The following is a 26,083-nucleotide window of genomic DNA, read 5'->3' on the forward strand; positions in this document are numbered from 1 at the left end:
GTGGGTTATAAACAGCTCGTTTTATTTTTAACATCGACTCGTTTGACGCTTAAATTGACGAGTTTATTTGAATCCCATGAGCCAACAATACAATCGTTTGTGTTTAATCAACAATCAATTGTATATTCACGTTAATTTGCACAATATACACTGTAAATCTAACTTCACGTTTATAGAGAATAAATTTAAAGTTTTTTTTTTTGTTTTTTTTTTTCATAAAAGAGTTTCAAGAGTAACAAAGTCTATGGTGCACCAATAAATTTTGAACGGGAAAAACATAATTGACCGTCACACAAGTGTGCGTTAAATCTGCGACAGAAATATTTCACTCTTCACAGGCATCCTACGTTACAGAGGTACATTAGTCAGTTTTTATATTAAAACTTGTTATATGTGGTTCAATAAAGTAATTAATTCTAATTTGTGTGTATTTTTGAGACTTACAATTACCCCAGAATCGGGAAATCGATTAACATTGGAAAATCGTGACAAATAACTCGTTCACTGTGAAGTAACCGTACATGGACAAAATTTCAGCCAATAGTCGATCGATACCTGCTTAAAGTTCATGTTAAACAATCAGATCGCTTCGTTGATCATCAGCAAAGAAATTAATACACATTCAACCTCTTTAATCGTCGAAAAAAAAAAAAAAACTGTTTAGGTTGAGCGAAATACTTTTACGAAGCATCAATTTTTGTTTGTTCTTGAAACTTTTCATCAGCACCATTGTACCAAAGTATTTTATTAGAAATTTAAACGACAACGCGTTTTAAACGGTCTAGTATATTGTACTGTATAGGTACCGAAGGAAAAAAAAAAAAAAAAAAAAAAAAAAAAAGAAAAAAAACAAGTAGCGGCACACGGGCGACATGTATACACGAGCCAAAGGTGCAACTACACACTTGGGGCGATCGGTCGGATTCCCGTCAAAGAGAGCGTTTTAAAACAAGCCCCATAAGGCAGAGTGGGCGTATATTATACACATTCATGCACGAAACATAAAAGTACATAATACGTACATGTAACTCTCGAAAAGGCTCGCATACACCGCGTAACGATGCAAATATAATCGCCAACATCTGACGCGGTGGCCATTATTCTAATGTACCCATGTACTGCGTGGGGGGACGGAGAAAGAGTCGTCTCTCTTCTTTTTTTTTTTTTTTTTTTTTTTTGTTTTCTCAAACATCAGCACGTATAGCGAAACGTAACGAACTTTGGTGGAGGCACGTTATATCATAAGTATAGAAGCCAAAAAAAAAAAGGGTAGTGCTTGGTTAAGAAGAAGAAAAAGGAAGGAAGGAAGGCGGTTAACAAGGAAGAGAGAGAGCAAGAACAAAAAAGGCAATTTCTTTTCTTCGGCCGTACCCATTGTGTACAAAAATATGGTAACGAGGATGGGAGGGATTGCCACCACAAGATGTTAAATGTACGCACATGTGTGTGTGTGTGTGTGTGTGTGGTTAAAAAAAAAATAATAATCGAGCTCCCGAAAATGTATAGCGTTGGGAGTCCTGAAATTTGCTCGTTTGACCTGCCACCACTGCAGTGTGTGTTAAGTGGACGAGAGATGAATGAGATGGGGGTGTACGTATCTTTGTTTTTTTTTCTCTTCTCTTGTACACACACACACACACACAGCGTGGATAGAAACAATGGCGTCTGGGGCTATGTATACGCGTACAGCCAGCTGATACGCGCCGCCTGGCAACAGGAGCTCCACTTTTCTTGACTCGGACGGAGAAAAATCTTTTTTCTTTCCCCCACTCCCCACCTCTCCTCGATCATCATACCGAGATGAGGTTCCCACGCTTCTATACGCACATATTGTGTGCATCCATTGCGCAACTCTCGTGCGACTCACAAAAGTGCTTCCTGGAGAAAATGTCCCAAAGAAGAGTATATAGGCCATACGTATACACCATTCCGTCGGAATCTCCATTCAGAGAGTTTTCATTGTCACTGTATAAAGAAACACTCGTTAATCCTATGCATTTCATGTGTGCGTGTGTGTATAAAGCCTAGAGGAAAACTTTAAAGATGATGGCGATGCAAAGTGTCGATCGTTGGTTTTTTTTTTCTCTCTCCGATCGATTCCAATTTTTGGGACGTATCGATTCGTTTATTTTTTACAATAAAAAAAAAAAAAAAAGGAACGAATTTACACAGATTCGGCACGTAATTTATTCTGCTATGATAAATCGAAGTCATCGTTTTAGTACACATACTGAGAGAAATAAATAATGAACATTACTGCAGTAGAGTGTTGTTATTCCATCGTCTCTGGGGGTACTTTTTAATTTTGGCAACCATAGGTTTTACCATTTAATGGATTGATGGTAATTTATGTAAAAACTACTGTTTGCAGCATTAAAAATAATTGCTATACAATATACATATATATATATTTTTTTTTTCTCCTTCATAGTGTGCAAGTCGTAAGTGTAGCTGTTCAAGAAGAAGAAAACGACCTGCAGTGTGTATATTGCGCAAAGGGACCTGTCGGCGCGCACATGGCACGCACAAAGCCATTCATATATTTCCTCAATAGAACAAGTATAGTGGAAGAAGAAAAAAAAAAAAAAAAAAAAAAAAGAAACGACGACCTTTTCCTTACATATACCATTCCGGCTGCAGCTGAGGCACGCGCGCGACACACATCATCATTCAGGTCCCTATGTACACTTTTCACATCCACCGAAACCGCAAGGAAAATCCGGGCTTTCTTCTCTTCGGGGCGTTATTGTTGCGCAATAAAGTTTTCGAGGAAAGGCGCACTTCTTCTCCCCGATTCATCGGTGATTTTCGGACCGGGTCACGAGCCAATCGAGATTGAGGTTTTTTTTTTTTTTTTTTTTTTACATCAGGAGAGTAACATTTATTCTGCGATGCTAAAAAAAACCCCCTTGCAACCCTAGAACGCGTATACACTACCAAACTCACATATATATATGAATAGGACACGTACGAGTGTTTTTTTGTTTCACATGGTCCCCTCCTTTTTTTTTTCCTGCTCCCGGTGAGGAAAAAAAAGAGCTCACCGGACACTTGGACCCTCGACGATCGCAATTGTGCATCGTTTTGTCCGAAATATCGTAAACAACTCACGGGCCGTCATTGTCCCCCTTTGACGAGTCCAGTGTCCAGCGAGTGGCCATCGAAGGACACAACAACAAAAAAAACAGATCTCGAGGGGACCGCGTGCACTCCATAAACGTCGGGGAGCATAATTCGACCGCTCGATTTATGTATCATCGGCTCGATCTTTAGGGGAAGAAAAAAAAAAAAAAATAAATAAAAAGAAGAATAATTGGCCCACTGTTCCGTTTTCATATAATCGTAGCTGTTTTCCATTGGGCACTTTTCTCCAGCTACGCTTTAGTTTTTTCGCCAACCAACAATCACGTCCATCTATAGTATAGATGTGGGTACTGTTTGCCAAAAACCGTCTCGTAAAAATGAAAGGACGCGATTGCCCCAGTGGTCCCCAACCAAAGGAAACAAAATCGCGAGGAAAATTCTCATTTTACGATACGCATATGTACATGTGGAAGCACAAAAGTTCTTTGCAACAGTTTGACCCCGTTGTTTCCCCCCCCCCTCCACGTATATAAATGCTCACTTTTTCTACACACAGCCCAAGTTTTGCAATCCATATACAAGCCACCGATACAATTTTTATTTTCCACCGAAAGTGCAGCTGGCAATATATATATATATATATATATATATATATATATATATATATATATCCTCTCTCGCGCGCGCGATTACAATTTCACGTCGACCGGCTTCCTTTCCCTCCCCCCTCCTAATAAAAGAGATCGACGCGAGCTTCCTCCTCCTCTTTGCTTCCCAAAGCGCGTGTCCTCTCATCCCCACGCATATATGTAAGCCACGGCACGCGCCAGGCCGCGCGTCGGCTTCGTGTTACCGTCGCACTATATATATACCAGCTACTCCTTAGTTCTTCCTCCGTCTACGAAAATCCTCAACATCTGCCGCCTGTACCAATGTTACTTATATAGGAGTACGTAGTGCAGCTTACTGAACTAGGCACTATATGTGCTCCCCTCTCGGTATTGATGGAGTTTTTTTCCCTGCATGGACCCGAGGAGAAATTTTACACGTACGCGCTGGATAATTTAACCGTATATACATATATACGAGACTATGTACCATAATTTGGAAAGATAAATCATTTGATCGTCTTTTCGAGAAGGGGTACAAAAACGAGGTTTGTGTTCGCGCGAGGTTTTGTTTTCAGAGTAAGTAAACGAGAGTTTGAGCTTCGGGGTACCGATTTTTTTTTTTTTTTTCAGTGAATTGCCAAATTTATCTGGATCCCGGAAAGCCCATTTGACGACTCTTGGGCGATGCAAACCAAAAGTTCAATTGTGATTCCCTCGAATGGACAAAAACTAGATTGTTACTCAGAAAATGGGCTTCCAGAGATGGAAAAAAGAGCTGATATAATAAAATAAATAATACCGATGTACACAAGCTATAGGTGCATTTTCCTCACGATCGCATGCTCAAAAAAATTTTTTTACCCGTAGAAATGCATCACGTGGCACAAATATTCGTATATATACTCACGGAGTACCCGCATGTGCATATAGGATCTATATATTGTAATACGCTACTTCTCCTCTCCCACCCATCACCTTTCGTGCATACCTATATATACACATAGGGCCCCGTAACAGCAGCATAAGGCAGCGACGTTCCAAATGCGTGCGCTCCCGCACATCTGCCGCGGGCCCTCAGCAACAGCAGCGGTTCACGTGTGGCAGGTGGCGATTTATCCGTACATATATATGTATACCTGTATATAACATATGCACTCCTATACGTGTATGCATAAGGCCCCGAGACACGAGCGGCGGTCCCTTCCTCCCCGCCCTTCGTTGTTATGTATATATAGCACGCGCCACGCGACCACGGGACGGCTGGCGCGTGTCTTACGGCTGGCGTGGTGGGGGCACAGCAGTCAGTATATATATAATATAATGTCTCTGTGTGTGCGTGCGTGGGCCTTTCCCCCACCCCCCTCTCAACCTCATCTTTATAAATGTATATATGTATGTGTACCACATGTGCATCGCGGCTGAAAAAGAAAAGGGAGGCTGATGCTGCTTTTACCTCGTACTATATACTCGAGTAATGCGAGTGCATGCGCTTATGTGAATTTTAATCAATCCCTCTCGCATGGCCGGTCTCGACGATTAACCAACAGGTCGCTGCTGCTGTCGACGATTTGATGGAAAAATGCGCAACCTGTTTTTTTTTTTTTTTTTTTTTTTTTTTCTTTCGAGACTGCAGTCGTTTGTGGTGACATATTTTATGAGGAGTAAATGTGCCTTGAAAATGACGTTTTATTAGGCTATACGCGATTGAATGCTGATATTTTTTTTTGTATTTTTATTAATATCGAAAAATCACTTGAATGAAACAGCTTCGAATAGATGGTTAATTTTTCTTTTTCTTTTTTAAATTAACTCTGTTGTGTGGTGAAACACGAATATTGGGTGTACGACGAAAGAGCAAAGAAAAAAAAAAAAAAAATTTCTCAAAGTGTACGGCGACGCGTATCTTGGGGAGAGCAGCTGCTCCGGCTCTCTGCGGGCGAGAGAGAACAATAACGGCGCAGTCTGCGGCCGATCGGTAATATTCGGAATAGTACCTATTAATTTCCACAAAAGTTATCGAGCCACCGTACCGTATGTGAATATCGAGTTACGGTCAGTTTTACTGCTGTGGGTGTGTGTATACGTAAAGAAAAATTTTTTTTTTCTTCTCCATACTTTTCGTTTATTGTGTTTGGTAATTTTTTTTTTTTTTTTCATCACTGTTTAGCGACTTGACTTTGACGATATTAGTTCAAGATGCACTTCAAGCGACTTACAAGTTACAATTGTTCAATGCAGCATAGAATCTTCAAAAGTATAAATTGCATCGACTAAGACAAACCTTCGATTCAGGCCAGAAATTCATTTTTGTTTTTCTGTCAAATAAGTGCAATAGATTTTAGACATTAAAGTTTGTTTCAAGCATTTGAAATCAAGTACTTTATGGGTTTTTTGAAACTCTTACACCCTTTTTTCTTTGAATTTTTAATGCCTTGTTTTAGTTGAAAAAAAAAAAAAAAAATTTCATTAACAACAATGCTCGTAATTATTATGAAAAAATGGTCCAAGTATCCATGTTATTTCAGCCCTAAAAATATTTAAACCACCTTGGCAGGCATTAAAACAACAGCAGCCCCAACGGACGAATACACACACATAATATGTATATGTACGCAGGCGGCTGCAGCAACACCCTCGCTCGCACACGCGTCTTTTGCCACCTACACACAAGCTCAACCCTTTTTTTTCTCTTCACTCCACACCCCCTTCTTTTCTTCTCCAACGTCGTCGACGAGTCTATATCTTTTCCCGCTGCCTCGCACACGCTGCTCGTGTACGAAAAGGGCTGCTGCGCAGCCATTCAGACTTGGCTCGGCATCGTCGTCGTGTACAATGTTTTCCTCCATAATCTCCTCCCCGTATTCCCTTCCACTTAGCCCAAATACGCTTTACTGCATACAATATGTATACACCGCAGGGGGGGATGGGCCGAATAATATACTCCTTTCTTCACAAAAAGGTACATTTTAATGATCGACAAACTTCGCGCGAACATCGTTTGAATAGTTCATCTTTTTTTTTTTTTTTTTTTTTTCACGATTTATCCAATATCTGAGAAAAAAAAAATGTAAGGGATGGTTCTCACGGTGGATTTTTGAAAAACAAATATTTTCGCAAGAAAAAAAAAATACAGTCCCCGCTCACTGCTTCCCCCTCCCCTTCAGTCCTTTTTTTTGACAATAGTTTTCTTTCCACGAGTCGATCGGCGAATCCACCCCCGCAGCCAATAACCCTTTTCCATCTTCCCCCGCGCGTCAAGGGTACACGACTCGTTATTGTAGTCGGCCTTTTACGGTGTATGCACACACACACACGAGACGGGAGAAAAGAGGAGAAATCCATTCATATACATAAACATATATAGAGAGAGGGTGAGTTCCGAACAATGAGCGATTTCAGCCGCTTCGATCGCGAGGATGTATCGGAAGGGGGGGGGGGCTGCAACCCTTTCGTCTCGGGGACTCTTGCACCTTTTCGATAGCACGTCAAAGCATATGGACTTTTTATATTGAGGGACAATGCGATGCGGGCGTCGAATCTGTATATCATGTGGGTGCGACCCCCTTTTTACCGTAAGGAGAAACCGTACAGTCGTTAGAGCCGGAAACGCGGGAGTGCATTTATTTGGATGGGATTTTTGGACGGGCGCGAGAGAGTTTTTGGTGGCTGGAAAAGTGATGCGCGAGTGTACGAATTTTTGGGTTTGCTCGGCTAACGAGGCTCGGTTGATGCGTTGCTTTTGTCATTTGGGTGATGGTTTTTGCGGGAGGAATGGGTTTTACCATAAGAGAGACACGTTAACCAGAGAAATAGTGAGAAAAAAAAGAGTACTTTATAATTTATTATAAACTTGAATAAGTAAAAATACTGAATATTTGACTATTTTATGTAGTAAAAATCCAGTATTTTTTACAAGTGTACAACTGAGAAATAGTGAAATTGACTGTGATACTGTTTATTTGAATATGGCGAAAAAGCCAACAGCCATTATTTGCGTACGCATGCACTTCAATATGTTGTAGGTATACTTCAAACTAACTGTAATTAAGAGAGAAGAATTGTAAATTAGATGAAAACTGTATTTTTCTGAAAAATAATAAAAATAAACAAAGAAAATACATTTTTTTTGTCTTTTAAAAGGGAAAACAATTTTTCTGAAAGATATTGAGAGAGAAAAATCGGTAAACCCCTGCAACACGCCACAATAGTACCTATAAAGATGTTCAACCATCAACGACGAACAGCAGAATCAAGTAAAACTTTGTATTGTACAATTTAACAAAAAAATCCACATCCCAAGTAACAAAAACATATTTTGTAGAAGCAGGAAACTCAACGCTAATGAGAAGCTACATCCGAGCGAGCATGCATAGAAAATTCTCCCGCAAATATACTTGTGTGTCGTCACCTGCCCAACCATATCCTTATTGTGCCTTCGAAAGCTACACTGTTTTATTGCTGTGGCTTTAACTCGACCGACCCGTGCCAATAGGTGACTGTGAAGTCAACACGTGCGAAAAATGTGTTCGAACATATCACAGTATGCATAGAGCAGAGAGAAGAGGATATCCGCTGGAGGAACTTTCGTGCGAGGGCAACATCGTAAATCATCCCTCTTTCTCTCCAGATCCCGCTCCGAATTCTCCAACGAGTCGAGAATCGTCGAGGAATTGAAATGGGAAACGAGTTATAACGTCCCGTTCGCACGTGTCCCGCAGATTTTCCCTCCTCGGCGTCCTCTCTGTACTGTTATTTCTTTATCTTCAATGACGACGAAAACGTTACCTTTTTCTTTTTTTTTTTTTTTCATCACTTCCGCAATCGTCAACCCGAGCCGAGAGCGCCTATACGAGTACGAAAATTAATAAACACGAGCGTATAAAAATAATCATTTTCCGTGGAGGACCCAATACTCGATAACACAATTTTGAGAGGTTGTTTTGACTAAGAAAATAGAATAAGTATGAAAATTTAACACTGCGATTGATGGATATCATAAAATAACTACTTAACTTTGGAATAATACAAATAAAAAATTATATCTTTCTGAAATTTAATTATCTCAAAGGTTTTACAAATGCATACCTTTCTTACCCCCCAAAAGTCGATCACCTAAAACTGGATGGAACTAACACCCGATCAGTCCAGATTCCAACACTCGATCAGAAAAATTAATAATTAATTCATATCTATTCTACAATTCGTATTGAATTTTAAATTTTGAAATTTTAAAATGTCACTTATTTAGATTATTAAGGTAAATTTATTTTAATCGCTTTTTTTTTGTGTAATGTTCATAACATTACTCACAAATACGGGACTGGTCGATTATTGGGTCCGCTACCTTGTATACGAGTATTCATTTGTACATTGAATAATTTACATTTTTTTTTTTTTTTTTTTTTTACTCTCGAAAGAGATGATTTTAATTTACTCGTAGCTCAGTGAACGATATGCACGCAAAAAACCACGTACAGACTCCCTTACGCACATTTACCTGATGAGTTTTGACGTCTCCTCTCCCCCACTTTTTTTCTGTTTTGCATGACGAAGAGAAGAAAAAAAACGGTCCAATCGTATGGAGCAAAAAATTAAACTATTAAAAAAAAGGGAGGGAGAACTGTGAGCCTATATATTTTTTTTTGTCACGACGCTAGTGTCCGCACGACGACGACTACGACCCCCTCAACTGTACACACATCACGCTTAGCTAACTCTTTGTTTTTTTTTTTTTTTTTATTTGTTTCGCCCCCATTTCCTTAGGTGCGCGCATGATAGGTACAACGCAATTTTTTGTTCTTTACACTGTTAAATCCCCGCGTGGTCGCGTCACCCCAGATGCGTTTATTGTTTTTAATTGTTTTCTCGATCGTAACAAACACGGACTCGCTATTTATATATGTACGGTAAATATAGCGAAAAAAAGAGACGAGGTCGCCAACAGCCATAATAGCAAAGATACGCGGAAGAAAGTGGTATAGAGCAGTATGGCACATCAGACGCGTATTATATATAAAATAAAGAGCGTCCCCGAAATTTATATCCACACGAGAAAGGGAGAGCTCTCTTGTGTCGCGCGCGCGAACGGCGCTAAGTTCAAAAGGAGGCTACGGCCCTTTCGTATTGACGTCATCGTTGCACTCTTTTCTCCCCCTCCCCGGATGAGAGAGTCTTCTATATATACTATGTGCTAACTATAACCATCGCGCGCGTCGTCGCGGGGGCACGTGTTTCGGGGGGGGGGGGTTTTCTTCTTTTTTTGGCTGCAGCGGGGCGGGGGCCAGGAATAGCGCGCACCAGCTTGCAGCTGTATACCATAGGCAGCTCGCGTGAGTCGTTCCGCTTTTTTATTTTTGCTCGTTTTCTCCTTTCCTTTTTTTTTGGGCTGCTTAGCCACCCGCGACGGCCGTGTGTGTGTGTGTGGATGTCGAAGCGTTTCGGGAAACGATTTTCACTCGGATGAAGCGCGTGTGTTGCATGCAGGAAAGCCTCGAGGCGAAATTATTTGGGCTTGCTCGGGTTTACTGACCCCCGCACGAGAGATGTATACTCTTTTTCTCTATTTATCCGCTTTTGGTGGTGATGCGAGTGAGTTTTCATTTGTTGTTGTTGCGGGTGGGTGAGTAGATTTCGTTTGCCTCTTACGGCGATTTTGTTTATTTTTGCACGTATCGGCGGGATCGAGGTAACCGACGACAGATCCGAAAGGCGTGTGTACGATTTTTCGAGAAAAACACATTGACTCGTGTTTGATCCGATACATAAGGTTACATTGGTGTTTATACATGCATTCATCAAACTTTAAGGGGAACTTTTTGTCAAGTTAGATATTTCGTGAATTAAATGTTACGTATGATGTATCAATTTTCATGTCAGCTTTAGCTGCCTAGTAACTTTTTATTGTTTAAGGAGGGATAAGTGCACCAACAAATAATCGTATCCAAAATAATACATCAAAGCTTAATCACCGTAGCGTCACTTTACTTAATACGTAAGTACTTTTTGTAGGAGCGAGAAAGTATAGTTTTTTTACTTTATCACAACTAGATAAATCTCAAGATTCTCCTGAAAATGAAATACATTTCAAGGAAAAATGTTTTCAACGTCATATTTCAAGAGCAACATCCGTATACTTTTTCCACATTGCTGGGAAGTTATAGCTTTTATTTGCAGTTTCGCATAAGCACATGTAGCAACGTCATATAGCGCCAAAGAGAGGATCTGTATGTAGATATATTTTGGTGCACGTGAAATTTTGAAAAATTTCTTACACTCAATGTCGAAAATAATGAAAATATCAACCCATCAATTCTATATTATACGTATATGAATAACAAAATATACCCACAGCGTTTGTACAAGGATAACCCCACTCAACATAATATTTGGGAGGATTAAATTTACGCACATTTATATACGCGTACAAACAATGATTATTTAATTTTAAACACACATCACAGTCACATTCAAAGACTAAAGTATTCGTGACTTTCCGTATGAAAAAAAAAAAAAAAAAATCCTCATCCGCACATCTCGAACAGTTTTCTCCCCGATCCTCCCTCGCATTACCTCAAGTCAACAGGAGCGGGAGGGAAGGAGGGAGACAGAGGGTGAGCAATTAAAGTGACGTACCTATACATAAATATTTACTAAATATATTTCGCAGCGCGTCGAGCCGCCCGTATATACCTACGTATACAAGCCTGCAAGGGAGCGCCCGCTGTAGAAGGTAGAAGGGTAACAACAAATAACAGTCACCCACACACATAGCTATGTCCTCGTCTGTTTTGCGCGACGCAATGGGTATAGACAATTCCACGGGAGCGGGGTGGGGTGGGCAAAATGAAACGTAATCATGGCTTTGACACAGAGCTTCCCCACCCCCCTTCCCAAAGGGGTGGCTGAAAGCTCCATATCCAAAGGAAAAATCCATTTGCGAATCTCTCTCGAGCCACGCTCGCTTCCGTCGCCATGGAAATCGCCCTCCCATCCCTCCCTTTCGTCGCTATCTCGTCGCAATTAAATATACAGAGAGAGAGAGAAACGCGCGTCGGTGGTACCGTGTTTGTTAATCAATGCGGGGAGGAGCTTTTTCGAGCTCTCGCTTTTTAAGCGTCAAGGGTGTTTTTTTTTTTTTTTTTTTTTTTCGTCCACTGGACCTCTCCACGGGGATGCTGTGTGCGAAATCGATGCGAGAACGTATACGCGAAAGGTAGAGATAGCTACTCGAATGTCAGGGTCGGAAGAGGCTGGATTATACGACGAGTTGGTTTTTTTTTTTTTTTTTTTTTTTTTTGCGAAGATACGCGCGTTGAAATTCAGCTCCCCCTTTATTATTTTTGTCTCGTCAACGATGTGGGAAGATAAAGAGAGAGAGAGGAGCTATTGATTCGACGCGGCCTTTACTTTTACGAGCATTTCGAGTATTTTACTAAACGGATTTGGGTATGCGATTTTATTTTTTTATGGATTTTTGAACGATTGAAAGATTTTTTTTTTTTCCTGATTAAAATACATGCTTCGTTATTCATCATTATTCACAGTACAATGTTGAGAAAAAACATTTTTTTGAGCACATAATTTGCAATACGGTTCACACTCGATTCGATGATATATTGGACATTGTTGTAAAGTGTTTGAAATCAAATATTTAAACATTTTTTTGAATAAATACCTATACGCTTTTTTATAATATATTTGTATTCTCTATTCCGGATTGTAAAAACATTTTGTTAAGTACTGTCAGTATAAGAAGCAATGAAGAAGCATCCTTTTTCAGCATAAAGTTTTTAGAAAAAAATTGATAAAGTGTACATGCCCCAGTCCGTTATTAATGTAAGAAAAGTAATCGTGATAAAATTCATAACGATGAAGTATACAGGAAGTCACAGGTTGACTGAGTGACTCAGCTGGTATATGTAGAGAGAAACCGTAAGGGTTCGAAACCAAGAAAATTTGAGAGTTCAAGACTCCGTCGATGAAACTGCAGTAGTGCTCGACAAAAACGATTAAAACGTGGCAAAAAATCCATCCCAAGTTTGTTTGTCGGTGTGGCGTTGATTTTTTTTAGCGCATCACACTCCGATACAGTTGTAACCTTTGTTATTATTGTTAATTGTTATTTTCGAATTATTTTTATTTTCGTACTCCTAGCAGGTTTCTCTGAAACAAATGAGTTTCGATGTCAAGTGGTCAAAAATAGCTGCCGACCGAGCGTTTTTAGATGCACCGAGACGAAGTAACACTTGACTGACCCGCATTTTGTCACCAACACACACACACACACTCTCGCACTCCATTGACGTCGCCGATGAATGCGAAGAAGAAAAAAAAAAAAGGCCCGAGCCCATTGTCTGCTCGATACGAATTTTTTTTTTTTAGCGACATATACACGTGTATAAAGGGACATGGCTTGCGATCGATGCAGTTGGAGCCACCCACGCAATGGAGTTAAGCGACAGAAAAATGTCAAAGCGCTAAGACGACCGCCGCGGTAGTTGCGTATTATACCGTGACAGACGCAGGGGTGAGGAGAAATGAAAAGATGCCGCCAAACTGTGGAAAAAAAAAAAATGAAGGAGAGGCACACGCGCCTGATGGTGCTTTTTGTCGACGATTGTCAACGCAATTTAATGTTTTCCTCTGTGACTTTGACGAATTATGCTTTGCCGATGCACATGTGTTATATATGTACAGCGGGACTTGCGTACAGTCATGTATACGATGTGGGTGATGGTGCGCTCTTTTTTTCTCCTTATAGAGCGTCTTGGGAGACTTTTTTTGTACGCTCGCCTACTCTGGGTCTTTGAACTTTGTAGGGATTGAGCGTATGAGTTACAAAATATTTTCAAGCTATGGAATTTATTATTTATTTTTATGATTAATACACCATACGAGTATATCATAATAAAATGTATTTTGACAAAAATTAAATTATTGTATTTCTAAGAAGCATGTTAATACAATACAGGGCCATTAAAAGGTATTTTATCATCATGTAGGCAGTAAAACTATAATAGTACAGGTATGTATCAAAATTTCAAAAAATACATGCATGTAAATCTCTTTTTTTCTAGAAAAAGTGTCAAGTGTACGTAGGGTGTTTTAATTCAGTATTTTGCTTACATTTGGGAAGGATTCAAATTGAAGGAAACAATGTACTTATGTTACCGTCTTCTATAATAGAGTAAAACAATAAAAAAAAAAATAAAAAAAATGTTCATTACACTGTCTGTAATCATAGCTGTGGTGAGTGGTGTTATTTTACTAAAAATCGGTAATGCGTACGAGCACATGTTGTTATGTGCATGTCACAGTTTCTAGGTACAGTTAAATATAAAAAAAAATTTTGTACGCTTATGTCTTGCGCCAATTAACCATTACTGCAATTACAAACGATCCTTACGTGTGGAAAAAGAATTAGAATGAAAAAGAAGGGAAAAAAGCAAAATAGTTCCAAGTCGATTGTTTGAGATTAGAGGGTATACCTCTAGAAAAAAAAAAAAAAAAAAAATGTCGGGGTGCATATATAATCAAATGTCCAAAGAGTCATTAGAGCAAACGAAGGTATAGTTACTTAATATAAGTGTATAAGTGCACGGAGAAAGAGACAGAGAGAGTCTCAAGTCTCGTGCGTCACGGGACGACGTTATAAATATATCGGCAGCAAGGAATTGGGCCGCTGCTCGTGCATCTCGTGTACTTCTAGCTTCGCTTGACGTTGCAGCCTTATAATAGTGTATGTACCTACTTTTATGTTATACTACGCCGTCGCTACTTTGTAACTTCCGCGTGTATGTAAATACGCATCCTATTTTAACCAAAATACATGTCACAATTGACGATCGGATTGTCTTGGGATTGCCGATTTTATTTTCATGTAAGACGAACGAGTGTTTTATCGGTGTATATACGTGCACCAAGTCACGATGGAAAAGCATCGAAAGAAAAAAGGTATCTTGAAACCAATACTTGTACGGATAACTCAAAAGAAAAAAAGGAACGTGAATTGTACGTAAATTGGTTTTGGCTTTTACACAAAGGTATAACATAAAGCGCACGGGCGTTACTGTCATATGCCAGTAGACAGCCTCGGTCACTTTAACACGCGATCGAAGTAAAAAACCGCGATTATATACCTTCATTCGAAAAAAATCGATGTACCATGTGGTTACACGAGTAACAGTACAACCTTTGACAATATTCGTAGAGTCAGTCACACAAATGAATCTCGTGATAAAATGTAGTTGAAATAAAAAAACGTAAGCCCGGAAACAAGTAATTGGCACCAGAGGATCTATAGGGGGGTAGAGAAAAAAATAAGTTTCCTTGATTCTGAGTAAAAAATATAATTTCCGAGTTCCCACGGTTTAGAGGCATTTTTCCACCACCCATTAAAAAGAGTAATCCCAATCGGTGAGAGAGGGAGGGAGGAAAAAAAGTAAACAGCATCCGAGGGCTGTGTAGGCGTGAAGAAAAAAACCCAACGTCGGTGAAATTATCCTTGTGGGCGCATAGAGGCCACATGTCGTGAAAATGGAAACAGATTTCTGACGGGCGCGATCAGAAAACAGATGGAAGGTGAGCGGTGAACATTTCTCAGAGCTGGTTTTTTTACTCAAACACCACACTTATGTGCATTACAATCGTCCCAAGATAATAAGAGCATCGTCATCGCTAGCGTGTTTTTGTTAATTGTAGCGAAAAATATTTACAATATGTTTTTTTTTTTTTTAATTCCATCTGTCTAGGTGTACAGATGGGACAAAAAAATTTTTTAGCCATAGTTTTTTGTGCGTTTTCCCCGAACAACTAAGGCATACTTCAAAAATCACATGAAAGAGCTCGCGTGTATAGGTGGCGTTTTAGGTCGAAGTGTTTTTACCATAGGAGTAAAAGTAAATAAGCGTTCGTCAGTAAGGAAGAACTTTCCCTTGAAAAGATGTTACCGGCGGATAAAGGCAGAGATTTTCAATTGACAGTTGGCAAAATTGTTGTTGCTTTTTTCAGTATACAAAATACGTTTTTATTGTCAATCGTATGATAGGTACTTTGATAATGCAAAAAAGAAAAAGTTTAATAGTTTCTTTTAACAAATACGACACGAAAGTAACCATTTGTTTAATATTTTTTTTAAATATCAATCTGATTATTAATCTATGAAAGATTGCAATGAATGTAATTTACGATTAAAAGGTTTCGGAAAACATTGCCACTTTGACCTTTGACCTTACGTTACGGTACAATGTTAAAGAAACACACAAAAGTAATGCGTTCATTCACACAAGACAAAAAAAAAACAAAAATAAGAATGTGTGGGAAAATGCGCAAAGCAGATCGATCGACGTTAAGGAATTAGGGACTGCGACATGACCTACCTAAGTACAAGAAGTTCTTTCGCGCAAAACGAATTTGATTAGTAGTGTACGTATAGCCTACTGACCTATTTCTTTTTTCTCACGGGAGAGAGCACTTCTTTGAAAGGAAAAAATCGATAAACAGAGGAAATGCCTAAAATACATTCTTCCTTCGGCCTAGATTTTATTTTCGAAAGTCATATCCGCATTCTACTAACGCGAGAAAAGCTAATGGGTAAAAAAAAACGTGTGGACATCGGAGTAGATTTTTTGTTGTTAAAATGTAGCGGTACTTTTTTACCGTTAACTTATTTTTTTTTTTTTTTTTTTTTTGTAAATGTATAGGTACTATTGAACGTATTAACGATTTCGGGCACTTGACGGTAATGATAAATGCAGTCTTTTCCAATATTTCGAAAGTTAAACTAGAAAGTAACTTCAGTGCAAGTCAATTATAAACAAATGAATAAAAAAAAAAAAAAAAAAAAAAAAAAATAGGAGAAAAATACGTAAACAGAATACACCACCTGATCACGGAGGATATATGTATAACCTAACCCTTTAACTCTGGACCCCTTCCAATTTACTCTTACTCCGAAAACTACATCCTCCACAACAGATGAAACAAAAAGATAAATAAATAAACTAAAAAATTCGAAACTATGTGCTCTCACATTATACTCACACATATACGTGCCTTTGAATATATATCCTAACCTCCCAATGCAGTAAAATATATTTACAGGTCGTTAATTACTCAAAATGTAACAAAAAAAATGATGTAAATTCTCAAATAGCAGCAGCCAGGTAATGGGTATACCACGGTAGTGGTTACCAACTGCATAATAATATGGCCTTCCTCAAAAACACGACGGCGAGATATGAAAATAAGCTGGATAAGTGTACACAGGAGAAAAGATAGATACAACCTAGGTAATTAAATTATCAAAGGTAATGGGTACTCACCACTGTGGCCGGTGTTGTTGCTCGACGACTGTCCCATCCTGATGAGAGTGTGTATACACGTTTTTTCCCCGGGAAGCTCTGGATAGTCTGGATATGTTATATATCACAGGCACTGTTAAATGCTCGTGTCGACGACACACGACGTCTCCTATCTTTTTCTCACATGTATTTATATTTCAAGAACTTCCTATAAACTCGGAAAAATAGGTACAACTAATTATAATATATATGTATATTCTAATTGTCTTTCACCGTTTTATGAGTATATATACACATCCGTCAATGCCCGAGGTATATATACCTATGTACAATGTACGTGAGAATGGACACTTGACTCTATCTTTTTGAGAGATAATGCACACTCTCTACCCAATCACACCGCATACCGCATTCAACGACAATAACCGACCAAGTATACTTTAGTCGTTGAACGTCATCCTGGAATAATGGTTATATTGTTCTTCGCCGCCCGGTCAATCTTCCTCTCTCCCTCTTTTCTCTTTCTTCCACTCTACTCTGGTATCTCTACATCGTCGACGTCACTCTCTACCCTGTATATATAATATGCATGTATACATATGGCAATCCAGGCAGCGATATGATGAGAGAGTGCTTGAACTTGGATGTGCTGATGGGAAGAGGAAGCTCCGTCGGTGCACATCTAAACAACTCTTTTGAAGATTAGAGACTTGTAGACAAACTCGTCTATCTTCTTATGTACATACTGCACATGATGTTTGTATAACGCTGTGCCGTTTTTGCCACCCCTTGACTCACTTTTAATATATTTAATCAAGTAATACAAATGTTAATAAGACTCGCCGCGAAGTAGTACATGTAATTTTTTTTTTTTAATTGCTCGTATTATATGTACATGTACATGTTCATTATAAATTATAGTTGAATTAATTCATTTAAAAATCGTCATCTGTAAATATGTAACCATTTCATCATACACACATATATGTGTAAGTTTTCTGTATAGTCAATAAAAAAACCAATGCAAACTAATATAAGTATATATGCATAACTAAATTGCTCAACTGACATGGTTGTTTGGAGATACTTTTGCTAATGATGGTTTGAAATAGTTATTAAAAAATAAATTAATTAAGTCATTGGGCACGTTAAATTTTGTAACAAATTTGTGTTTCAGTTGTAATGTAGAAAATAAAACCAATAAAAAATAAATAAACGTAAAAGAGCCAAATGCAGGGCAATGTACAATAACGAAGTGAATAAATAATTTAAAAAAAAAAAGAATTCATTCGCACGCTCTGTTTTGACACGAGGCAAATATGTTGTAAAGCGACGTGCACGTGACACTATCAAATCGATGTTATCAAATTTTATCGATAAATATGTAACGCGTGGCGCATATTTACGTTGATGCGGGTGTAAATATTTTTTGCCATGCGGATTACGGATACGAGCTCCGAACACCTTCACCTGTGAGTGTGAGTTACGACATAATTGTCTCTCGAGGGTGTGGAGAAAATTTATTCGATCGATCTCCGGACGGCAAACTCATATTTTAACTCTACACTGTGTTTACGCAAAGTTCTTTTTTTTTTTTTTTTTAGATCGACAAATCGGTTATTTGTTTTAAATGCAATTTTTTATATTAAGTGATCGGTATGCGCTGAAAATTGGCTAGTTCTTCGAAACATGTCACGGCTGAAAAGACTCATTATTTTTATTAATAAGAAATAAAACAATTAAAACATTGATTACCGGTTTCGAAACAATACAAACCTGTTGGGAGTATATCACACGTCGAGGTGCGATACTTTCGACTTGGCTTTTTGAATACCTTATCAATAGTTGCGGATGACGACGTTATATATTCAAACAAATAAGGTAAATATTAACATACGCGTTTTTGTATACACATGAGTCAAGGAAGACAAGGACCATTTGGCAAAATTAGTCCACTTTTAATGGTACTTTTATTTAATTTTCTTAGTGTTGTAATTTTACAGTTTATTGTACAACTCTCTCGATCCGCTACGGTCTCTACGATAGTTTTTTCGTGACTAATCGATTTTTCAGTTCCTCAAAAGATACATTATACATTTTAATGCAACGACTCAAGTGTCGTTTACTGTAAGGCTTCGTGGCGATGTTAAAAATGTTTGCGACCTTTGTGTTATTACAAGGTATGTTTTTTCGTAGATTGTGATACCGCATTTTTTATGCATCCTCTTTTGCTTCTTACCTTATTTACTTTGTATTATATCATAATGTTTTCTCGATTCGTTTAACGATATCGGTTTTAGGATTCACAACATCATTTGCAAATAACCGAGCAATATTGGATGTCGCGGTGGTTTCAAGCAAGTTTTATGAGAAATACAAAAAAGTTGATTTTTAACTACCGATACTTAATTAATCGTCGAATGAGTCTTGGAAATGAAACACGAGATAATGTTTTTAGCATTCATACTTGAGTTGCAAGTTACAAAATACAGAGCATTTAAGAGTTTTAAGTACATTTGAGGGCATCACCTACGATTTGAGATTTCCAAGGATGATACATTAAAAATTACAAAGAAGGAATCGAGTTCACAATTCGGAGCACGAGATATTTGACGGACCAACGTACGTTGAACAAGTGAAATTTCCATTGTTTTCCGTATAACGTAATCACACGACAAAGTTAGTTTGATCGAATTTTTATGTATCTGGTGACAAGTGAAATAATAATCATCTAACACGCAAAATACTAGCTACGAGTAAAAATTTATTACCTATGCGGCTGGAGGAGGAGGAAAAAAAAAGTAGGAGCACAGACTGTCGCGTGCGGGGCTGCACGCACAAATAGCAAGTTCCCTTGGTTACTCGTGCACCACAACACAGGCTGCAGCCCTCCTCGATCCATAACACAAGTGTACCTCGAACAAACGCCTCTCGGCCATGCGTCCTCGTCCCACGGAGTGAAGAAGATCGCCCGATTTGTCGGCTAAAATCACCATCCTCGGATCAAAAGGGCCCTACCCGTGACGAAAAAAGGGGGGGAGGGTGGGAAAACGGCGCTTCGATCGGCAACTCTGACCTGGAAACCACCACCATCACCTGCGCCAACTATGCACCTATTGCATTCTACACCCTCGCGGGTGCAGTTTTCGCGATTTTTCGTCGTGCCTCATTAGCCTACTTATCACTGTTGCCTGGGCAAATTTTTTTTTTTTTTATATGATTACTCGTTAGCGAGACTGAAATGAACACGATCGGAGCTGATGCTGGTGTCGTTGTCGGATTAGTGGTGCTCTTCTCCGGGCTGCTTTTCGGCACTGGTGAGTGTACCAGAAACAAACATCTTCACCACAGCCAACCTTTTTTTTTTTTTTTTTTTCTTATGCTTCAGCACTTGTGCATACAACCCTGTACGCCTTAGGATTTTTTAATACCGATTCGGAAGAAATCGAGCTGCAAACAGATCTTGTTTTTTTCCTTTTTCGAGTCGTTAAGATAAGTAGCGAATATGTGTCACGTTGACAGGTGGGGCCATTGATTGCTTCAAGTGCGTGTCGATCGGCGGCAGCAACGAGGCCTGCGACGATCCGTTCCAGAACAATGGCAGCGTCCACATGCTGGAATCGCCTTGTCTTGGTGGTCGCAAGGGCCGCGTCGGCCTGTTCCCCGCCACTGCGTGCATCAAACTCGCCGGTGTCTACGGTACCTATATACAATATACGCTCACATTTATCCAATTTTCTTTTCCAAGAGATAAGAATGTCATTGCGTTTTCGAAGCGGATACCGGAGTCTCGCTGACGGTGCGAGCCTGTGCTCTGGACAGCGGTACCCTGACCACGGACACCGAGTTGATACGCATGTCGAATTGCGGCGCGTTTTATTTCGAAAACAGGTACTTTTTCCACGCAACTTCCCTTTTGACCAGTTCTAATCAATTTCAATGCGTTGCAGATACCTGCGCGGCTGCGTGCAGTCCTGCAGTGACGCGGACGCCTGCAATCGGGGGTCCACTCGTCCGTCGGCTTTGGCGTTCCGGGTGCTTGGGTGTCTCTTGCTGGGGTCGCTCTTGTCGGGCATCTGCATGTGCCTTGGTTGACAGAAATTGGCTCTTAATTCATCGTTACATTTGGAAAAATTTCCAGATTTGTTGATTTTTAATTGGTAATGTATCGAATAAAGGTTTTATTATGGTTTTTAAGGTCGACTGTGACTCTTTTTTTTCTTCCGGTCGAGAAAACGAGCGAGAGACTTTTTGTATCTATAGAACTTTTTTTTTTTTTTTTTTTTTTTTATTCTTCAACGTTTTGCTCCAAACATTTCGATCGTTTTTAAAAAATACATAATAATTTTATATACAGCGTTAAATATATCGTTCTTCTATCAAAAAAGTACATTCAACAGTTTACGCGTCATTAGTGTTTCTATAAAATATAAAAATGACGCCTCCATAGCATAATATGTATGTATAAATATAGTCAGACATTAGTGTGTGTGTGTGTATGTGAGTTAGCGAGTAGTAACCATTTATAAAAATACGAAAATTTTCCTTCCGTGAGTTACGATGCAGATTTTTTTTTCCTTCCAAAGATCATGATCGAACGAGATAAAAACTAACTAAGTCTTGTCAAGTACTATTATGTAAGTACAATAAATTAAATTACAAAAGGCCCGATTCATTCGCGATTCGGCCACCAAGTAATACTTTGCGTTCCACACTAATAAAAAAGTAACCCCTGTTTGAGAACAAATTTTCTAATACTTTTGAAAATTCAAACCAGGAGTGTATCTTATCAATGTTGTTTTGATTTTCTGGTCCGTTTGTGTCGGTCGTATTAATTGATTCGCTTACAGTGGAATCCCATTTGCTTCGTTTAATCGTTAGTTATTGTTATAGCGAGCTTATGCTCCGGCCAGGAGAACGTTTTTGGTAGTTGAAGCTGAAAAAAAAAAAAAAAAACATTTACAATACTTTATTTTTTCCCTTCATTTTTGACAAACAGTATAGTAGCGGGAAGCGTACCTGTTCTGGATTGCTCAATATCTGGAACTCTTGAGCCATCCTTTCCGCAAGATCTTCAGGAAGCAAGACTTGCAGCCAAGGTCCCTGTACGACGTACGGTTTCTCCATCGACACCAATGTCCCAGTGACCGATGGTGCAACTATCGTTATGGCCGTGTGCGAAATAAAGGACTTAAACGTAAAGTGTCTGCCATGCATGACTCTGCCTCTGCAACAAACAACAAATGTATCACTGTCAGCCGCGACAGGCACCCCGTGCTCTCATCGATAATGATATACCAACTTGATTGCGAGAGGCAGCAGGTTTCCTGCTTCTAAATTAAAAGTGAGGTGCAGCCCAACGAGTGCTCTGGGGGTCTGATTGTCCACGCTCATATTGACATCCTGCTCGCAGGGCGACACTCTCTCCGACTTGATGGCCGATTTCACCTCCGCTACATCCTCGTCATCGTCGTCATCGTCGTCGACCACCTCCTCCTCCTCCTCGTCATCCGTATCCTCTTTCTTCTCTCGGTAGGTCTCGGTACTCTTGTCGCCGTACATCTGAACCCACCTGAAAAAACCCTTGTTCGTTAAAAAAAAAAAAAAAAAAAAGAAGATAAGAAACGACCACCAAAGAGACTCCCCGCGATACGCTTACCAGCACTTGGCGGACACGCCGCTGAGATTGGATCCCTCCCTTTCGATGCCGTTCTGTATTTTTTCCGCTATCGAGGAATCCTCCTCCATGACCGACTGGGCCCTCCTCATGTCCGTCACGAGCCACGGGCCGACGCTCTTCGACGTCTTCAAGAGATTGATCACCCCCAAGCCGTTCCAGTGTTGGGTAGCTTGCAGCTCCTCCGGCATCACACCGACGATTTGTACAAAAGTTATCTGCGACACAATAAGTACGAGTAGAATGAGAATCACAAAATATAGTGAAAAACAAAAAAAAACAAAAAAATAAAAAAATAATGTACTCACGTCTCCGTGCGGAGTGGAAGCAACGGCCGGGAGTTGAGGGTCCCGGCCCATGAGTATCTGAGTGATGCGCGTGGTCCGTTGTTCCTGTTGCTGGGCGACGGGGCCAACGGTGCTTGGCACTTGGGCGGCGAAATCGAGGGGCGCGTGCCAGGAGACGTGGTCACCAGGTAGGAGCATGTTGCCCGAGGTGAAGACGTACTTGGCCAGCTGCTGCATCACGTTGGCCGGCCACGTCGGGGGACTGAGCTCGCCACTCTGGCGCACCAAGCGGAAGGTCAGCTCGAAGCCAAAGCCCGACGGTCGGCCGGGACCGCTGCGAGGATGTAATCTGCCGTCACCGTGGAGGTCCGAGAGCCCTAGGCTGTGAGAAAAAGGGTTTGTGTGCTAATTCGCAGGTAACTACATTTTTCATTTTTATCCTGATCTCGAGGGTCTCTTTTGGTGATTCGAGTGGAAATAGTATACTTGATCCGAGTCAAACAAGACGAAGGTAAAATTGATAACCAAATGGTAGCAGTGGTACCGTCTAACTTTAGGTAAACCTTTAATACTACATAGGCCAGGTAACTCCCCAATTTCGTAGAATAAAGGAGTCTCTGTCTTGGGTTCTAAGGCTCTGTATACCCAAAGTAGAATCTGATGACACCGCTGCTATATATAAACCCCCCGAGAGCCGCGGTGAGGGTGAGTATACACGAATATAGATAAACAAAGAGGGGAGAGAGGGAGAATTCATGTGGGGTCAAAAATCTCGAAAGGCAGAAAGAAAAAAAAAAGGGGGGGAAGGGAAAGTAAAATTGGAGAAGAGAGCGTGTCTTGAGGTGACGAGGCACGCGACGGATCTAATGTGTATTTCCGAAGACGAGAGGGAGGAGGAAATCTCTATATCCGGTGTTTGGCCTTTAAACCGGGGCGAACGGAGGGAGGAGGAGTCGGCTCGCGCCACGTTTTATTATTAGAGTGTGTACAGCTACTGCATTTGGAGGAGAGATAAGGGGGCGCGCTCTTCCTTTATTCGGCTTCTCTTTGTCATGGGTGAACATTTATAAATACACCCCATACTTGCGGCTGATGTACTTTTTACATTATTTTCACGGATGGTACAATTTATGAATGAACAATGCGAGACGCAACTATTTTTTGTTGTTGTTGTTGTTTTTTTTTTTTTTTTTGAAAGAAAAATTCAAAGGGAGCACTGTCAAGTAAGGGGGAGCTGGAAAAAAGTGTGCGTATTATAGGGGGCAAGGAGCGGACAAAGGAGGCAGTTTTCCGAATGGCCAAGGACCTATATATTACACGTGCAGTTCCCTCCCATCGAAACTTTCTAAGGTGTCCCTTCTTTTGGTCCACCTTTTTTCTTTTTGTACACAACGCGAGCGACGTAAATCTCCGGAGGACCGTAAATACATGTATACATACTTTTTTTTTTTTTTTTTTTTTCTTTCGAAGGAGAAAGGCGAAACTGTCACGTTTGCGTGAATGCATCTGCAGGGGACGACGACGCTTTTTTCCCACTCCCCTTGATTGACGAGAATAGACAGGATGGAAACAAAAAATAAAAATCCGTCTCGTTATCCGAAGTGTATGTATTATATATATATATATATACGTGGAGCCTGGACAAAAGGGGGGTAAGTGGAGGTATATATATGGATTGGCTTTGTGTGCACGAAAATAGCCGTTTTTGTTTTGTTTTGGGCGACGCTAGTTTTGTAAACCAGTTTGTGATGATGAAGCGCGTGTACGTTTTTAAGCAGGCGATGAAAAATTAGCGACGTGTCCATGCATTTAAACTGTTGGCGTTTAATATATTACATATACATGTATTCCATCTCGTGTAAGCATATTATGAGCGTTGCGGGTCGTACAGCTGTTTGGGAAAAAGTGTATTTACATACGAGTAAAGTAATGTTTTTTTTTTTTTTTTTTTTTCTCATGAGTATACGCTTACCTGACGTAATGCCAGTGAGGCGGCACTCCGAGCTCCGGACAGCCGGGATTCTCGTACATACTGATGTAGTCCAGAGGATCGGGACCACCCAACCTGCGACATGTGCATATATATATATAGATGTATGTAGAACGTTGTACATGCATGCATGTATAAAAGAGTAGACGCACGTGCGCCGACGACCACCCCCGATGATGATTACAGAGAGAGAGAGAGGGATTATTTTCATCTTTCATTCGCAACGCGCGTGTCTTATCTGGGCTTTAAATAATATATATATATATGCACGCGCCCGACGTGTGTGTGTGTTGTATAAATATGCGTATGGGTCATTATAAATGCAAATGAAGAAAAACTACATAGGTTTTTTTATAGGTATACGTGTATGGGTACGACGACCCTTTAGCTGAATAACAATGACAAATTGAAAAATGATCATCGATCGTGACGTTTAAACGTGTAAGTTGCTCTTATAATATTTATTCAACGAGGAGGACAAGCAAGTAAGAATAATTTTTTTTTTTTTTTTTTCAAAAATGTTTTGCTCTAGCCCGTCACTCTCAAGGATGGAGTTAAGATGATTTAAGAACGGAGTCCCTCTTTATAGGATGGTCGAGAAAAAAAAAAAAAAAAAAAAAAAAAAATTCTACAATATAAATATAAAAGTAAGTGTATGTAAATAAGAAATGATATACACCCACCAGTACTTAACAACAGCAGTCACGGTGAGCGGGTTGCTCTGCTCGGGATAAATTTCCCTGCAGAGCCTGTGCAGAGCGTCCAACCCGAGTGCCCTGTGCGGGGCCAAGGTCGCTCCGAAGTTGTACCCCGCGGCATCGACCGTCGCTGGATGCTGATGCTGGTGGTGGTGGTGATGGTGGTAGATCGGCTGCTGACCATCCTCGCGGTGGCACATCGTGCTGCCCCGGTACATTGGAGCCGGTGGCCACCACCTTGTTTATATATTTGTTTATTATCTTACTGCTGCTGATGCTCTCTCTCTCTCTCTCTCCCTGATGTGTGATTGTGGCTTGAGAATAAAGGCGCCAGGATATTCTTAAAACAGCCAGCTGATGCTTTATAACCTGCAATGGTGCTCTCTCGTTCACGATAATATCGCGCACAACCACTGAAAAGGAGCTTCCGTCCTC

The 26,083-nt window shown here is 40.0% G+C and overlaps 3 protein-coding genes across 4 annotated transcripts in view; 1 reads left to right on the forward strand and 2 right to left on the reverse strand.

The window, feature by feature from the left end:
* neur (E3 ubiquitin-protein ligase neur) overlaps positions 1-17,440 on the reverse strand; it is a 63,067-nt gene extending 45,627 nt beyond the window's left edge. For both annotated transcript variants that reach the window (XM_089595289.1, XM_089595288.1), the window contains exon 1: positions 17,018-17,440. In XM_089595289.1, the coding sequence (XP_089451415.1) occupies positions 17,018-17,054 (37 nt within the window). In that variant the 5' untranslated portion in view covers positions 17,055-17,440. The remainder of the gene's footprint in view (positions 1-17,017) is intronic.
* A 2,618-nt stretch (positions 17,441-20,058) lies between these two features.
* LOC106638688 (uncharacterized) lies at positions 20,059-21,193 on the forward strand. The gene is made up of 4 exons (XM_014351995.2): positions 20,059-20,313; positions 20,519-20,695; positions 20,773-20,887; positions 20,947-21,193. Exons 1-4 carry the CDS (start codon positions 20,238-20,240, stop codon positions 21,089-21,091), a joined length of 513 nt encoding a protein of 170 aa, XP_014207481.2. The 5' UTR covers positions 20,059-20,237; the 3' UTR covers positions 21,092-21,193.
* A 96-nt stretch (positions 21,194-21,289) lies between these two features.
* Su(fu) (suppressor of fused) lies at positions 21,290-26,073 on the reverse strand. Its single transcript, XM_089595151.1, has 7 exons — positions 25,634-26,073; positions 24,933-25,025; positions 22,982-23,342; positions 22,656-22,891; positions 22,299-22,568; positions 22,016-22,223; positions 21,290-21,932 (listed from the first exon to the last, which is right to left on the reverse strand). The coding sequence occupies exons 1-7, from the start codon at positions 25,864-25,866 to the stop codon at positions 21,867-21,869; spliced, it is 1,467 nt and encodes a 488-aa protein (XP_089451277.1). The 5' UTR covers positions 25,867-26,073; the 3' UTR covers positions 21,290-21,866.
* Positions 26,074-26,083: the final 10 nt, after the last annotated feature.

This window comes from Copidosoma floridanum, unplaced genomic scaffold (assembly GCF_036245765.1).
Source record: "Copidosoma floridanum isolate Cflo_tuat_1 unplaced genomic scaffold, Cflo_Japanese_pri ptg000025l, whole genome shotgun sequence".
In the NCBI taxonomy this organism is placed as follows: domain Eukaryota; kingdom Metazoa; phylum Arthropoda; class Insecta; order Hymenoptera; family Encyrtidae; genus Copidosoma; species Copidosoma floridanum.

Coding starts and splice junctions, on each gene's coding strand:
- LOC106638688 (XM_014351995.2), top strand. CDS start 20,238: ATGAACACGATCGGAGCTGATGCTGGTGTCGTTGTCGGATTAGTGGTG. Junction 20,314..20,518: donor CGGGCTGCTTTTCGGCACTG/GTGAGTGTACCA, acceptor TCACGTTGACAG/GTGGGGCCATTGATTGCTTC. Junction 20,696..20,772: donor CAAACTCGCCGGTGTCTACG/GTACCTATATAC, acceptor GCGTTTTCGAAG/CGGATACCGGAGTCTCGCTG.